Below are 18,914 nucleotides of genomic sequence, written 5' to 3'. Positions count from 1 at the left end.
AATATTTTGCATGTTTTTCAAGAAAATCTGTTGACAAATTTCTAAAATTGCTATCCCTTCTACAATAAATCATTGATACCAGAACCAATGGAAATATATATTCAGAAACTCATGTGTCAATTCTACATTTTGAAAATGGCAAAAATATTCTTATAAAATTCTGTACACATGTGAGATTTGTCTGACTTCAAGGAGCTGATGTCCAACAGTACACATCAGAGAGAGTTATGGGTAAAATCGTGTACAGTGCCCCACAGGTGTGTGATTTGGATCGAAAAACAAACATTCTTGGCATTAAAAATGCTTCCAATCTCAGCCTAGAATGAAAGGTTATTGGATATTGATGTCATTAAATCATTAGTTTTTATAGGTATTTGCACCCATTGATGTCGTGAAATCTTAAAACATTTTTGATGGGGGGGGGGGGGGACTTGTACCTTTTTGTCAATGGCACCAAGAAAAACTGAGAGATTACTCAGGTTTTTAGCACAACTGAACTAAAAACTATTCATTCATGGTATATAGACATGAGACCTGCTAAACAGTCTTGTTCGTCCGTCCGTCTGCCCGTCAGTTCGTCCGTCCGTCCGTCCATTTGTCTGTCTGTCTGTCTGTCTGTCTGTCTGTCTGTCTGTCTGTCTGTCTGTCTGTCTGTCTGTCTGTCTGTCTGTCTGTCTGTCTGTCTGTCTGTCTGTCTGTCTGTCTGTCTGTCTGTCTGTCTGTCTGTCTGTCTGTCTGTCTGTCTAGGTTGTGGGAGACCGAAAACCACTAGAAATATTATTTTGATATTTAGTAGGGATGTTGCTTTCAATTTCTAGGTAGGATATTGTTCAAGTATCTACCTAGCAACATGATGTGCAAGACTACACTATTTTGAAACTGCCAAATGGTGATGTATATTGCAAATGTATCAACAGGGATGGTTAGGCAAAGATATAAACAATGGAATTTTGTTTGCAAATATGCCTAGCAACAAGACCATGACCGGGCCATAGCAACAGCCAAATGAAGGTGTATATTGCAACAGATAAATCGTAGGCAAATATAAATGAATAAACATTCAAAACAAGCATGGAAAATGTGCCTAATAGCATGGATGTATCACTAATACATCCATGGTTCTGTCGAATTTGTGCTACATTACCCGTAAATTTGTTTGTGTTTACATCCATGCTAATAGCAAGACCACACTCATAGCAACAGTGTACATGGTGCAAAAATACGGTGTAACAACAGGAATGGTTTGGCAAGTGGATAAACGTTCAGAAAAAAGGACCTAGCAATGAAGATACTGTCCATTCCAACAGTAAAATTATGGTGTATATAAACAAAATGAACTATACATTTGTGCCACATTACCAATGGTGCTATTTTATTTAATTTGTCACCTTTTATATAATTATGTAATTAGACTGGCTCCAGTCCCTTGGGAGATTGTTTGTGTCATACTCTTCAAATGTTTTGAATTTGTTATTAATTTCAAATTTTGTGAAGAAAAATGTCGTGAACTTTCTTTTTATTTTTCCGAGTTACATGTACTACAGAGTGCTCACATTTTATTGTAAAGCGTTCCTATTACTAGTAGTAGAGAATGCACAAACAAACGCTGGGAATTCAAAATGGCTGCCGCCGTAGCAAAGGTAAATTTATCATTGTTTACGACCGTTGTTAGATGCCCGTAGCTCTGTTTCTTGACTATTCCCTCGGTTCCTATGTTTCCAAATCTATAGTCCACGTACAGGAGCAAAATCTAACTTTTATTAAGTATCAACACAACCGTACATGGTCGCCAAAGGCAAATCGGCAAAGGAGAACCTGATCTACAGACATTGAGATGGGTCGGGCCGGGGCGGACAGGTCCAGTCATGTTGGTGACGTGAACGGTACTGTTTGCTGGCAGGGGTTTACCAGGATACCAGCATGTTACAATCACAGACAAATGCTCAATGCCTAACATAATCTCGATTCATCGAAGAATATTTCCTGTCGGTGATTTGTCTATTTCACATAACATGATTTATCGAAGTACTGTTCAGAAGGGAAAAGATCAGAATCAAGTCCAAACTTACCCAGTATGCAAGCAAGGCTAATTCAACAATTTAGCCCCCCCCCCCCCCATTATAAAAAATACTCAGTAGTGATTCACTTGATGGCAACTACAGTATAATAATTTTATGCTGAAAATAAAGTTAAAAGTATATTTTAAAAACATTTTTGTGAAAAAATAACGTTTCAGTTTTGGTCGAGTCAAGTACAACTCTGGTGTCAGTAGCTGGCCCTCACTGGATAGACTACTGGCACTGCAGTGGCACTAGCCGTTCTTCACTACAACACCTACCGGACTAGTGCCACCACCCATGATATCCCTGGCTACGATATTTCTTGTCACTGAACATTTCCCTAGAAATAACTCACACATAATTATTCAAATGCTTCCATTTTAACTTAAAACACCAAATGGAAACCTATTATGTCATTTCTCATGCACTACCACTCAAAAAAGTCTCCATAGCGACAGTTTCACAAGTGTCAGCATTACTGTGCATACACATGACACTGGTACATGCTCGACTGCATGGCTGCTGCTACGGAGACTTTAGAGTGAATGCACAGAATGGAGCAAAAAAACACAAAACAGAAGAAAACGTGCTCAAAATCACAACAAATGGTAACTATTATTGCAGCTAGTGATCACTTGTCTGTTATAGCTGATTCAGTGATTTCAATATCTTATTTTCTTCTATCTTCATTCTTGGGCAGACATAATGAAAAGTGGTAGACAGATACACTTTGCATTTTGACCTGCTCTCTAGCCATGGAGTGGCTTCATGTTCTTGTTTGCTTCACATAGTGTCAAGAGCACTAAACCAGTTGCGAGCTCAGCCAGCATATGTACTGGAAAACTTGGCCAGTACACTGACAAGGAAGTCTGTGGCCAGTAGGAGAACTTGGTTCATATGCATTTGTGCTCAGGAGTATATAACAGGCTGAGTTCTCTTGTATTCCCTATACATATGCACATGGCCAGTGCAATAGTGGTGAAAACAAACTGCAGTGAAAAGTCAACAAATCCTGACATCTTCATTTTTCAATGATTTTTTTTTGCAACGATCTTCAAAGAACATTGTTCTTACATTTAGCAAAACTGATCAAAAGTTCAATTTTTGAAAATTGAACTTTCCCAAATTGAACTGTACAATCAATTTTCAAACTTGTATCTGAGAGATGTTTGGGGGAATAATGTTTTTGACAACCAAGATAGGGGAGCCTAAACTCCTTGTCTCGGCCAATAGTGACATACATGGATATACCACTGACTCAGTGCATTCTTTTCTTGATAGGAGTCTAATGAAGGTAAAGGTGACAAGACGTGGGCATGGAAATCAAAGACAGAGAAAGCGAAGAAGATGCAGTTACTCAAAGATATAGAACAACTAGAACAAAAGTAAGTTGCTGATACCAAATGACAAGTACATGTAGTGGTTATTTACGGACGAGATTTACACACATACGTATCAGGAAGAGGTCCAAATGCAGATATCGATGGACAAAAACAGGACTGTATATATCAAGAAAGACACATACATACCTACATGTAAAGAGAGAAAGACATGGCTTGTGTTCCTATGAGTCGCCTCATAAAAAGGGATTTAGAAAGTAAGAAAAAATGTTGAAATGGAAAATTGTAGTGTGACAGAGTGTTGACATAGAATGAAACATTGAAAATCTAATTTAGCTGTATTTACTTTCTTTTATGAAGAATTACAAGTATGGACAGAGAGAAGAGTACCCAGTTGTATAATAAAAGAAGTGATTTCAGAAAGGACTTCTGTGGACTTGAAGAGCTAGAAATCAAATATAACACTGAAAGAAAGGCAGAAAGTAAGTAACACCTGGAATACAAGAAGTGAAAATATTCTAGTGAAATGAAACAGACTAAGATAAGCACTTGTATAATCATGTATTCTTTTTATGCTGGGGGTTATCCAGTCATTTTTGTTGTTGATATAACGTCACATTGTAATCAGATATCTGTTATTCACTGTTGACCCCACCACACTACCTGGTGTTAACTCAAGCAGCAATGTGTGCTGTTGTTTCAGAAGAGAAGGGGCAAACTAACTGTGGCACTGAAATAATGGTATTTGTGCCAAAATTGTGAACAATCAAAAATTATATTGATCTCATTGAAGTTATACAGTTTACACATAAATTTAACAACTCGTGAAATTTCATGAACTGTATACATGTACATGTTATTTTTTTCTATGTATCTTATCAGAGGTGAAGCTAAAACAACAAATCAACAAATTGAGAGGAAATGTTAGAAAGTTTCAACGAGAGCTGAAAGACATTAAACCAACCCCTGAGTGTGAGTATAACTTGAATTGCTGTGAACATATTCATGCCCTTTATTCTAATGTGGTATTTTGAAGCATTCCAAGTGGTGACGCTGCTGCTTGACTAATAAGGTGAAATGTGTTGTTTTTAAATTTTTTAAAGTAAAATCTGAGGGTAACATGTTTACGTTCAAAGTATGTCACATTGTTTTCTTTAATTGCAGTTGTTGAGAAACTGAAAGAAACTATGGAGGATATTGAAGCAACAGTCAATGCTTTCAAAGAAAGACAAAAGGAAATGTAAGTGCTTATTCTGTATAGTCTTATTTCTATTCAAATTTATGGTATGATGAAAATACAGATTTCCATCATATTAAAATCATAGACTCAGACTATACAGTCATCACCCTGTGATGTGTGATACTTGTCAACATGTTATAGCCAATTTTATATTTAACAGTGCTTCATTTTGAACTAATCGCAGACCAATTTATTCATAACTATGACATCATTATTGACCAATCACACACAAAGTGTTCACGGATGTGTGCAATACTGACAAATCACAGACTAAGTGTCAACAGATGTAACCATCATATACCAATCACAGACAGGTGTAATAAGTATTAATAGATGTAAAAACAATCATGAAGGATTCACAGGTAGAACTCTCAACCAACATACAAATGTTTATCAATGAATGAACATTTTTGTTTTAGTAGGAAAACATTATATTGGTGAAATAAAATTGGAGTACCTGTAATTTGCCAAAAAATACAGCTCTGTAACTTTCTAAAATAGTTGATGTCTTTACATTCACTGTCTTAGATATGAACACCTGATCAGAGAAGAACTGACTGTATCACAAGAAGTGACTGCTTTAGAGAAACGGTTTGAAGCTTGGTCAAAAATACCATCAATTGCTGTCGACAGCAAGGCACCCAGTACAAGCAGATCCAAACCGTTGTCATCAGCAAGAAGCATACTGACAGACATGCCACCTGAAGTTGCTGCATTTGAGGTAAGAAGTTACTGGCAATATTTAGTGTCATCTCATACACATATGTTCATGGTTTTTGGTATGTATGTGTACTCTTTCAGGTGATCAGAAATTTGAGTTATTCTTTTGAATATAGTTAATGTCTAGGCATCTCCCTCCTATTACCGTAGTCCTGTCCTTCCAAATTTCTTACTTTCTTTACAAGATGTAAAACTTTTTGTTTTCCAGAGATTCTTACAGCAGACTGGAGGTCACAAGGGTGGATGGGATGAGTACGATCACCAGACATTTCTGAAGTTTAGAAACAGGCACAAGGTGAGTCTTAAAAGTTGGTATGTGGACCATGAATAGTGATATATTTGCATCCAGACAATTTTCACCCAAAAACTTGGATAACTGATTAGTAATATACACAGCTGCTCATTTTATAGATATAGGGTTCCAGAGGGCCCCCCTAAGTCTGGGTGGTTTCAGGAGACCTTGGTGACCTAAGTCAGGATGGCTACAAGATAGTTTTGGCGGCGTATAGTTGTCCTAAGTTGGGACATTTTCATAGGGGTTTCAAGAGAACACTTGTTGGTAGCTGAAGTAAGGATAGTTTCAGGAGGTGTTTTTGTTTACACATACTTTGACCCACCACTCCTACATGAGGGAGGAGTTAGTAGGTGTGTGTGGACAACTGTAAGCAAGGTTAATGTAGTGGAAACTTTTATGTTTTACTTACAGGGAAAGTCATCCTTTATGAGTGTAGCACACACTAATTTACCTGGTAGAACTCTGGACGATGTCAAAGACCATGAGAATTGGTATCAAGAATACTTGGCATTGTTAGAGAAGAAAAAAGTAGCAATACAGAAATGGAGAATGCAGAAGGAGGTTAGTGGTATTTTCACTGTTGTTATTTCTACCAGAGTATTAGGTAGAGATTAGTCAATTAGGCCACACTATAATAATGATTTTTATTAGCACAACTGAACTTGTTCAGTAGTGCTATAGGGATCGCCCGGCGTCTGTCTGTCTGTGTGTGTGGATGTGTGTGTGTGTGTGTGTGTGTAAACAACTTAAAGTCAAAAACCGCTGAACCGATTGCCACGATATTTGGTGGGTCCATTACTTTGGGTGTCTAGTTGGGAAATTGTTCAAATCAAAATGATCGCATCACAGGTGTGTGATTTGGGTCAAAAAATGTGATTTTTGGTCAAAAAACTTAAACTCAGAAACTACTGGGCAGATTGGTGCGAAATTTGGTGGGAACATTCTTAAGGTGGTGTAAAGTAAGATTTGTTCATGACGGGATGATTCCATCAGTGATATGCAAATTAGGGCTAAAAATGTGTCTTTTTGGTTAAAAATCTATAATTCTAAAACTACTGAGCAGATTGGGCTGAAATTTAATGGGAATGTATCTAGGGATGTATGGACGAAGAAATATTAAGCATACCATGATTCCATGAGTGATATGCAAATTAGGTGTAAAAATGTTCATTTTTGGTCAAAAACTTATATCTCAAAAAGTACTTGGTCAATTAGTCTGAAACTTGGCAAGATGTTTCTGAAACTGTTATTCTGCAGATTTTCTTAAAAACATTTTGACAAAATTGGCCCTAGCAACCATGACCACACCCTTTAGCAACAACCAAATGACAGTATATTTTGGTCAAATAACAACATCATCTGGTAAGCAAGTGAGTAAACATTCAAAAAATGTATGCAAATACCCTAGCAACCATGACCACGCCCATAGCAACAGCCAAACGGTGGTGTATTTCACAAAGATAACAATAGGGTTTAATAGATAATTGAATAAACATCCAAAAAATGTATGTAAATTTGCATAGCAACAAGACCACGCCCATAACAACAGCCAAATAATCACGTATATTGCAAAGATAACAACAGGAATAGAAAGACAGATGAATAAACATTCAAAAAATGTATGCAAATACCCTAGTAACCATGACCACGCCCATAGCAACAGCCAAACGGTGGTGTATTTCACAAAGATAACAACAGGGTTTAATAGACAATTGAATAAACATTCAAAAAATGTATTTAAATTTTCCTAGCAACAAGACCACGCCCATAGCAACAGCCAAATGATCACGTATATTGCAAAGACAATATCAGGAATTCATACACAAGTGAACAAAAACATACACAAATGTATGCAAATATATCTAACAACATGACCACGCCCATAGCAACAGCCAAATGATAGCATTTATCGTAAAGATAGCAACATGGTTGGATAGGCATCTGGATAGTTATTCAGCAAATAAACACCTATTGTTAGCATAGACTAGCATATGGATAAACATTTTTAAAAACTACAGTTGTGCTACAACGCCATTGGCGGTATTTTATCTTCCGCAATGACTTTTGAAATGACTATGCAGAACAAAATTAACAGACAGTGAGCAACATACATATACATGCAAAATGATACATTACACCATGTGCAAACCAAGTTGTATGAGTTTGAAGAGAAAGTACAGGATTAAATCCTGGTTGTCTGTCAAGTTAACGTGTGTCTACATCATTAACTCTGTGGTGCTAAAATGCGTAAACTGTGCACTTTTAAAAATTGACGCCGTTTTTTCCTGATTTTTCATAGATTATGTTCATGCCAGTATAATTATATTACATGTATATCAATATTTTGTTCATTTGGCCTAAATATAACTCAAATATATAACACATTTTGGGTGTGATTAGTAATGACGTTAGGCAACCCTATGACGCTAGTATGTTTGCGGTGTTAGTCATACTCCCTTTATCTCGCGTACCATACTTGTGTTGAGCACATGGAAATGTTACTAATTATGATTAGAACTGATTCAGTAAGCCACACCCCAAAAGTCATTACCAAACACTGTAAATTACCACATGCACACTTCACATGCTTGATGCATGTACATTTACATAATGATTGTATTTGAATAAGAACATCCTTGTTGTAGTTGGAATATTGGGCACACATTTTCAAATCATAATTATCAATGTAAGAAGTCCCACAAAGACCATGAACAGGTTAGTACAACCTTAATTTATCCAAATTTGTCTCCCACTCACATTGATGATTGTTATTTATTGTTGTTCTGTTCTCATAACAGAGTGAAAAAGAAGAATTGGTCTACAAAGCAGAGGAAGATGAAGTAGCCATGGTCAGTGAAGATATTGAGAAAGAGAAAATGAAAGCTGAGAAGACAGAGAAGGAACGACAAGAAAGAGTGGAGAAATTGAATGCCTGGAAGGTTAGTCTCCACGTCAGAGTCATATGTATACATACATTTAAATACTATCTTTAAACGAGAAACAGTACTATGACAAAACCCCATGTGTGTAAGTATTTGCATGAATGGTTTTGACGTTTTCTGTGGCCATACTGACACAAGCATAGCAAGGGGAAAAGCAACAGAAACACCACAAATACTCATGCAAATGCTTTCTACAATCAAAGGTAAGAAATGAAGCAGTTTCTTTGTTTTTGTAGAGCTGAAATTTGTCATGTCTACAAACCTAACACCACATCCTTTGTGTCAGAATTGTTGCCGTCTTGCTGATGAAAGGGAATGGTTACGGGTAAAGCCACCATGCAGTTTTTTGGGCCTCCCTGTAATAAAATTCCTTGATTACTATGTTGTCAAACCTTTGTACCTTATATTACCACATTCTTTATGAATATCCAGGTTCAAAAAGAACTTGAAAGGGTCAAAGAAGAAGAAAGAAAGATACAAGAAGAGTTGAAAAGAGCAAAAGACAAAGAAAAAGAGAGAAAACGACAGGTAAATTGAAATCTGATGTTGAAGAGTGGTTGACATGTTATAGCCATGTATTTCACATCCACTGTCATTGTCCTTGGCATACATCTGTACATCTATAATAGGCATGAGTCATACAAGTAAAATTGTAAAAGTTAGATTTATTTATGGTATCTTTCAGTGTGTGTGTGTGTGTGTGTGTGTGTGTGTGTGTGTGTGTGTGTGTGTGTGTGTGTGTGTCTCTGTGTCTCTGTGTCTGTCTCTGTGTGTCCGTGTTTGTGTCTGACTCTGTGTGTGTGTGTGTGTGTGTGTGTGTGTGTGTGTGTGTGTGTGTGTGTGTGTGTGTGTGTGTGTGTGTGTGTGTGTGTGTGATGACTTACATTCAAAAACTACTGGATGGTTGGTCTGAAATTTGATGAAGATGTTTCCACCAGTGATGATAACATCCATACTAAATTGATAACACTGCTTTTTCAATGAAAACAAAAACCTTTAAAATCAACCATAACAACCACTTTTATTAAACAAAAAGAAATCAACAAAAAGTACACTAGTATTTGAAATAATTGAATTACAATTAATCACTGGACACTGGTATAGCAATAAAAAAGGTGAGTATGAATGAAAGAATAATTCTATCAAAAGTATATTTGAAGTGAAATTAAAATATTTTGCTGTTCAATTTCATGATGCTAACTTGTGTAACTATATACCAATAACAGATGGCCCTAAAATCCCAAGTAAGACAGTATGCTAGACAGAGGAAAGAAGAGGAAGAACAACAGAAATTAGAAGATGCAATATTTAGAGAAATGGAACGAGATGAAAAGAAACACCAAGCTACAGCAGAAATAGCTAGATTCCAAGAAAGAGACATGAGACGTCTTGAAGAAAAACAAGCCAAAGAAAAGGCTAAAGAAGATGCTGAGAGACAGAAGCAGAAGAAATTAGAGAGACTTAAAGGCCAGGTAGGCATGGTGTTTTGGTTTCCACTTGAGGCATTTCTTTGGTGAACCATGTTTATCTGGACTTGAGACAGTGCTGTATTTTTTGTAAAAAGAAAATTCTAAGAATTTCACACAACCTTGTTCACTCTAATACAGTGATGGATTTTTTTTTACAAGAACACTAGAAATAATGTCAAGGCTTGAAATTAACTTTTTTTTTTTGGTAGTCCTATTGGGCTACCAATTTCAGGGCAGAAACAAGTTGGCCCAGTGTCCTTCAGATGCCAAATGTTGTTATCACCTTTGATGACTTCCACACCTTAAAAAGTTTTTAACTGTGTCCAAGGTAATCAAACTGATGTGTTGTTTCAATCTTTTTTTAACAGGTTGTAGTGCAAGTTCCCAGAGATCCTTCCAGACTGTATAAATTGACAGAAGGTTGGAAAGAAAGACAAAAGGAAACTAATCATGATGGAAGTTCTGGCCCTGTTCTACATATACCTCACAGGTAGGGAAGTACAAAATCTGTAAGTTATAAGGGGATTTTTGCAAAATTTAATTATTCTGATTCCAAAGAAAATGTATCCTGAGATTCACCTATCAAGGAAAGTGTATGCATACATTTTTCGTGTATTATTTTCCAGTCACGCAAACACTTAAACAACCCAAATAGCCATACTTACTTGTCTGAAAATGTCTTGCCTACACATTCCATCATCTCATTGCATGCATTGCTAGTGAATGCATTGCCCTACCTTTTTTTCTTTAGAAATAATCACACAAATTGTGAACAACGATTCCCCTTTGAACAATATTGGCACATTACAAACTCTTGTGATAAACTACATAAAATTTCTGAAGATAAGTGGATAGCACAGTTCATAAATTACTTTCCAACCAGGCAAGCATTGGGGTAGTGTGTGGCAGGAAAGACCCCCCCCCCCCCCCCCCCCCATCACTAAGGGTCATTAAAAAACTAGCTAAAGTGCTCACTCCAAGCTGGTACTAATACTCTACTAGCATGTGTTGATGCCTGCACCAACCTGAAGTTTACACCAGACTAGCCTGACTATAATTAGGCCAACAACTGGCTCACAAATCACAAAGTGCTTATTAAGCTGTACTGAACCATTGAATATTCTCCCCAGAAATGTTTACTGTCACATTTGCATTACAATTGTAATATTCATTATAATAAAGCCATCTACTGTTGTCAAGAAAACAACGCCTGGTATATTGTGAAGATCGCTTCAATTTATGTCTGCTGTTATACTATATATTTAATTATGATATTTCATAACTTTTTCAGAGCTGTGCCATCATGGAGATCAGGGCTATGAGGAGAGATCTACAGATTACAGTATGAGATGAATATGGATGTAATTACAGTGTAAAGACTGGTTATACTACTACTACTACTACTACTACTACTACTACTACCAAAGACAAAGCCCTCAAGACTTACATTCAAAGACTACAAATTTACACTAATGTAGCCAGACACATGTCTGGTAAAACTGCCAAAAAGGATAATAACTTTGTGAATTGATAGACTCTTTTTAACTTTCTTTCATTTCAAGTTGTACTTCCACAGCTGAGCACAGGACAGGGACAATTGACTATGAATGAGAATTAATTGATAGACCTAACTAAACTAGCTAGTAATATTTTGTTTCTGTTTGAAGACTTTTTTTTTTGTATTCACATATAACATCCACAATGTAAATGACACTCATGCTGCTCTAGGGAGATTAATGATTAAACTGAGATTACATGTTAGTATCAGTGAATCTAACTATCTATCTATCTAACTAAACATACATATAGAATACATTTCACTGTTTCCAACATTGAACAGCAAAATTAAAACTCAATGAATATGCAAAATGTAGGGTACATTTCATTCATTGCTACACTTGTTGAACTATGAAACTTAAAACCCAGTGAATATGTCAACTTTGGTGTACATTTAGTTGCTACCACACTAAAAATTGAAATTAAACTCAGTTATTATGCAAAATGTAGAGTACATTTCATTGCTGCCTACATGGAACAGTGAATTTAATTAAAACTCAATGAAAATGTCAACTTTGGTATACATCTTAATTGCTACCCACGGCAAACTATGAAATGAAAAATGAAAACCCACTTCATTAAAAATCACTGAGGACAAGTTGAATTTGTTGTAATTTTCGCTGTCTTCATATGGTCTATGATATATCTTGTGTGGATGGAGAATAAATTCAAGTTACAAAATTATTGGCTAGTGGAATGATTGTGACATATATATCTAGACTCTCACAGTCCTCACTAAGTTACCCGTGATGAAGTTTGGTGGTTGTGTTCCTGAGGTAAGCCCTGAATAGCGCCATCTACAGCTGAAACAATGTTAATCATGGGTCTGCTCAGAGATCTTGTAGTGGGATTATGGTCTGCTGAATTTATCTACATAACTGCATAATCACCCCCCCCCCATGTCAAATTTAGAGTGTGACCCCTAAATTTCTCCGACCCCCCCCCATCATAACTAATGAATGCACCCTTAAATTGGCCATATAATAGGGAACTTGCAATCCAGACTGAGCAGATGCAAAGGACCATGGGATTATCTGTGGTTATTGTGATACCTAATCTGGAGCTACTGATAAAATAAACCTCACACAATGGTCAGGGTGACTATGAATTGATTATTTGTGGTAAAAAAACAATGCAACATTATTGTTTACAATGCTAATTGATTAGTATTTATTATCACATTTCCCATGATGCAACATTCAACATGACGGGTTTGCAAGTTTCCTATTGTCAAACATATAACAACTCTACTGTGTTTTCCTACTTGAAAAAAAATAATGCAACCACATATACCAAGTCCTTATTGTTTGTAACTTAAAAAATTACAAAAATGTTAAAATCAGTAAATACAATAACACACTTTTTACACAGTTTTTCACTGGGAGCCCAGGTACCGTGTTACAAGCAAACAAACAAATGACAAGCAAACAGATATTCATGGGGTTATACGAGATATGTTTTTTATACTCATCAATACAAACAAACAAACAGATATTCTGGTATACAACTAGATACGTTACTCATCCATACAAACACACAAGCAAACAAACAAACATATATTCATGACATACTTGTTTGTATGGATACTATAAAAACATATTTAGTATACTCCCATGAATATCTTTGTTTATTTATTATTTTGTTTGTTTGTTTGTTTGTTTGTTTGTTTGTTTGCTTGCTTGCTTGTAACTCTGCTTGTATTTGTAACACGGTTCCTGGGCTCCCTGTGGGTCCATAGGCATTGTAGATGGATCAAAACGTTATTTATTTAGTTCCAAAGTAACAATATTGTACTGTCCTATTGATTCTTGGAACGCAGAACAATAAACTAAGTATCCTCCACAGTTCTTAATTATCTATGGATTTGTGATAGAACAAATACACTCAACATGCTCAATCATAGACCCTCCTTGGTGGAGGGTCTATGGCTCAATCAAGTCAAGTGTTGACACTGTTTAATACATGTTCCAGAGCGGACAGCTTAGAGTTGACCTGCGTAGGTCACACATACGGGGATTTTTGGCATCGCCATGATATGTATCTGCTACTGATGTGTTTGCTCATCGCTACAACAACACACTGTAAAATCGGAATTTGTAATTTTACCGAAAACCTAAAAACGCTCAGTCGAGGAAGCAGTGCGTAGAGCTTATCGATAACGCCAAGTTGAAACTGAATTCACCGTATACACCGTTTTTTACACCGAGGGCAACGAAAAGCGATTCGGAATACACTTGCCGAGCATTTTCCCGGCCATGGACACAACGAAAAGAAGCCGGGTGGTCCCGGTAAAACTAGAACCGGTAGAACATGCACCTTTTATTGACGAAACACTCAACGGCAAAAATAACAGTTGTCGAGCTACAGATGCGCGATTTGATTCCAATATGGAGACTGGCGAAGTACCGAATTCCAATGAAAATCTTAACACCACCACCGGCACTACTACTGTTGTGGAAACTCAACAATCGAATGGCATGTCACATGTGTTTATTTACAACCCACAGCCAGAGGACGAAACGGTAAACATTGGCACTACCAGTACCACAGACGTGGAGTGTCGTCCCGGTAATCCTGATATAGTATTGGAGGCTCTCAAAATGGAAGTGGCTGAACTGAAATCGACTATTGCCATGTACGAGTTGGATGCTGAAAAATTAAGACTCGAAAATGGTTCTCTCAGATCGCAACTTCAATTCTGCTATGAAAAACTGTTCAGTGCTGATCACTTCAAGGATGATGCAGAGGGCATGCACTTTTACACAGGATTCCAAGACTACAACCACTTTAAACAATGTTTTGATCAACTAACTCGAGGAGAAACTTCAATATTTCAAAAAGGAGCATTATCGCCACTGAATCAGTTTTTCTTGGTCATGATCAAATACAAATTAGGACTTCTTGACCAAGATTTAGCTGTAAGGTTTGGTATTCCAGCATCCAATGTTTCCTCTTTGCGTGATAAATGGATGAAGTTAATGCATGTTAATAGATCTATGGTTGAAAGCTGGCCCCTTCCTGCATCAGTTTTAGAGACTGTGGTTATCAGCTTTGCAAAACTGTCTGTGCCAAACCTACATACTCGCATTAAATCTGAACTAGATAATAACGAAGAGGAAGAAACCAATACAGGTCAAATCGTGTAAAACATCATAGGTGACCCATGTTCACTGTACAAACATGTACATATAATATTATGTACATACAGCGATGGAAACTTAATCAGCTAACTGAAAGTGGCAAAAATGGGTAAACTATTTGTTTTTGGGGTGGGGGGGGATGGAGGATTAAAAAAAAATGATGCAGGCCAAAAGCAGGGAAAAGAAGTGCTGACCAATTCAAGACAGACAAAAAAATGTGATTTCATGCTGCAAATTTCAAATTCCCAGCTACATGTTTCTCTGGCACATATCTATACTTATTCTTGTCAAAGATTATAATACTAACTGTTGGCTAATGCTGAAACAAAATGAAACACTACCATCAAATCAAATAACTAAGAATACTGACTAATTTTTCAGTGATAAAATAATTTTAAATGGTATGCAACAATATACTTTTGGAATTTTTCTTGGTGTTAGTTTTTAAATTCATATTTCTGTTGTGGTCAGGAAAGGGTATTGTTATCATCTTGACATGTTAAAATAACACCCTTTTAGCCCCTGAATTTCAAAATATTCTAGGGGTGGAAGGGGACCCCCTCCCCCTTGTACTCGCATCCACACTGCTCCCTTGTATTTTGTATCACATTTTACCAGGTAACCTAGTATTGTAACTAACACCAGAAAGCATACTACATAATGTATGTATGTATGTATGTATGTATGTATGTGTATAAAGAAATGCATATGGAACTTGTAAGTCAGTCCATATAAATAGATGTAAAATCTGATGTTTCGAATAAAAATTCTTTTTATTTTTCAAGGTAATATCGGCGAGCTTCAGACATGTTAAGTAAGCACCTGAACACATCTGAATGTTATGGAACAGAACGACAACTGTACGTGGTTAACGGTTATACATGTGAAAAGTTCTAATATTCGCATGCACCCAATAGAACACGCCTGAAATTTAGTGATCAGACTGGGACTACATGTATATATATGTATGTATGTATATATGCATACAACCATCAAAGAAATAATAAATGTTTATTGATAAACAATGGACTAGGATTGTCAGTAATTTCCTATGTGACTGTGTGATGCAAGGACAGTAATCAAATTGAAAGCTGACATTTCAATATCCTTACTGTCTAGTTGCTCATAAAAATTGTATTATGTTTTTAAAATGTGACTTTTGATCCAAATCTGCCACCAACCCCTCCGAAATTCAATGGATGATACAGAAGGGTGTAATTTCTAATGATTCCATAATTTCACAGTGTATTGGTTATTTTCAGGCACTTCCAGTGTTTACACTATTTTGATTACAGGATGAATACATAACCTACTTGTGTAATTTACTGCATCAAACAACAATAGTTATAGTTTTTGTCTATCTTCAGAAAGCTCAGTTTCCACAGTAGTATGTTCATTGTATAAACCATACACCTCCAGTCACAATAACAAGGGCACCAAACACTCTAAGTTCTGGGCATCTCCTTGATGGCATAAAATCTACTCCAAATTTACAACTTAATTTTCTGCAATGATGCATAAAACATCCACAAAACCCATGGGTGCACCTTCCCTGGCCTCTGTCTGGCATATATATATATATATATATATATATATTATATATATGGAACGTTGGCATCCAGACTAGACAGTCAGCAGACCTGCACATGTAATAGCAGAGCATAGATTTTTATGGTGATTTGTAAATAATTAACACTTGCTTGGCGTCATGATTTTTTGTGTAATTTATTGTAAAATTTTGTATACTGTATTTGGTTCCAGGCTTTAATTCAAGATAACACTATTTAGGTACTTTTGTGTATGTTTTCATCTTCATGTTCCAACCTTGCTTTGGTTGGCTGAGGGGTCAACCGACGAAGAACTACAAAAAACAAGAGGGTTATGGATTTCAAATGAAGATTTCAAACTCAATTAGCCCCCTTAACTTTTTAAGTGATATATTTGATTTCGAAATGTAGTAGATCAGTGAGAGCTATGACCCAATCTCATTCCGAAGGACAGCTGTTAAAATCTTTACAGTTAGCAAAAAAAACCCAACCAGATAGGAAGTGAAAATGCACCCGAACGTACGTTGATCACTTCACCCGAACGTTGACCACTTCATACTTTACATGTAATCGTGTAGTACGGTACAAACACGTGTCAGTTATTAAAGTTTTATTGAAACTAATCTTTCGGGAAATCTTTGAAAAGGCTCTTGTGGTGTTACTTTTTCCGATTACGTGATATATTACCTTGTGCCTTATAGTTGTAGTCTTCACTTCCAAAATTGGTCCACCAGGGACTATATACAATCTAATTAAAATCCGATGTAGATGTCGGCTAATCGTTCATTGCTATTTTACATTCGTTATTTTGCTTGAATTGACCTTCGTAGTACGTGTTTACGTTTTTACCCTGATCAAGGCGATCAAGCTAAAAACGTAAACATGTACTACGAAGGTCAATTCATGCAAAATAACGAAGGTAAAATAGCAATGAACGATTAGCCGACATCTACATCGGATTTTAATCAGATTGGGACTATATATTGGAAGGTCATGGTATTATATAAATATTATACGTTTGAAAATGTCAAGGAAATAACTACTAAGCAATCAGGCTACAATTCTGTTGTATTCTAATATTAATAAGTGAGGGTAGGGGAGGAAGGAATTTGTTTTATTCACAATCACCGGCTTTCTTCGATGGCTTGGGTGAGTTCGAACATATACTTGCAGGCTGTCTCCGATTGTATCTCATTTTATTTTCTTTACATGTAAATGGCTGATCAAACCTCAGACCACTAACTAGTAGTGGTCTGAGGTCAAACTTATTGCGTGGGATTATCGTCATTAAATAGTATTAAAAAAACTACCCAGATATCAAAGCCATACCAACTACCCAGATATCAAAGCCATACCAACTACCCAGATATCAAAGCCATACCAACTACCCAGATATCAAAGCCATACCAACTACCCAGATATCAAAGCCATACCAACTACCAAGATATCAAAAACCATACCAACTACCCAGATATCAAAGCCATACCAACTACCAAGATATCAAAGCCATACCAACTACCCAGATATCAAAGCCATACCAACTACCAAGATATCAAAGCCATACCAACTACCCAGATATCAAAGCCATACCAACTACCAAGATATCAAAAACCATACCAACTACCAAGATATCAAAGCCATACCAACTACAGTACCAAGATATCAAAGCCATACCATAGATTGTTTTCCAGATCTTGTCTTTTGCACTGGTATACATCCTCAGATTATAGATCATTCAACATATTATCCTTACATTTTTTCTAACTAATCTAACGTCATTAAAAAAACAAGGAAATCACTCTGGATCAGAGGATATGACATTTTATTGAATTCTACTATAATAGCCCGTATTGCCGATATCTTTCCTTTCTCCCCATATACCTACCCATGATCAACTGAAATACAAGTTTTTCCTACTGAAAATACCAACTGTTTTCCCTTCCTGCTGATACAATTACTCTCAATGATAAAATCGTCAACGAAAGTTAACAGCTTCGTTGGCTGCACCACAGGGAGCCAAGGAACCGTGTTACCAACAAATAAACAAACAAAACATCATTATGCATGGGGGTTAATAATATACTATATATTTCTATATATACTCATCCATACAAAACGTATGCTTTGCATGGATGGTTATAGTATATTATCCCCCGCCTATATGTTTGTTTACTTGTTTGTTTGTTTGTTTGTTTGTTTGTAACACGGTTCCTGGGCTCCCTATGGATAAACTCGATGTTTCCATTTTGGAGCCAAGGAACCGTGTTACCAACAAATAAACAAACAAAACATCATTATGCATGGGGGTTAATAATATACTATATATTTCTATATATACTCATCCATACAAAACGTATGCTTTGCATGGATGGTTATAGTATATTATCCCCCCGCCTATCTGTTTGTTTGTTTGTTTGTTTGTTTGTTTGTCTGTCTGTTTGTTTGTTTGTTTGTCTGTCTGTCTGTCTGTCTGTCTGTCTGTCTGTTTGTTTGTTTGTTTGTTTGTTTGTTTGTTTGTTTGTTTGTTTGTTTGTTTGTTTGTTTGTTTGTTTGTTTGTAACACGGTTCCTGGGCTCCCTATGGATAAACTCGCTGTTTCCATTT

At 36.4% G+C, this 18,914-nt stretch overlaps 1 protein-coding gene across 1 annotated transcript; it reads left to right on the top strand.

Moving 5' to 3' along the window:
- The first annotated feature begins 1,616 nt into the window (after positions 1-1,616).
- LOC144443790 (coiled-coil domain-containing protein 112-like) lies at positions 1,617-11,432 on the top strand. The gene is made up of 13 exons (XM_078133336.1): positions 1,617-1,640; positions 3,342-3,445; positions 3,761-3,882; positions 4,283-4,372; positions 4,565-4,640; positions 5,169-5,361; positions 5,569-5,655; positions 6,067-6,216; positions 8,454-8,594; positions 9,030-9,125; positions 9,824-10,069; positions 10,435-10,556; positions 11,358-11,432. The coding sequence occupies exons 1-13, from the start codon at positions 1,620-1,622 to the stop codon at positions 11,386-11,388; spliced, it is 1,479 nt and encodes a 492-aa protein (XP_077989462.1). The 5' UTR covers positions 1,617-1,619; the 3' UTR covers positions 11,389-11,432.
- The last annotated feature ends 7,482 nt before the right edge of the window (positions 11,433-18,914 follow it).

This window comes from Glandiceps talaboti, chromosome 12 (assembly GCF_964340395.1).
Source record: "Glandiceps talaboti chromosome 12, keGlaTala1.1, whole genome shotgun sequence".
Taxonomy (NCBI): Eukaryota; Metazoa; Hemichordata; class Enteropneusta; family Spengelidae; genus Glandiceps; species Glandiceps talaboti.
The sequence above is the reverse complement of the archived record's forward strand: the minus strand, read 5'-3'. Positions and strand labels throughout refer to the sequence as shown.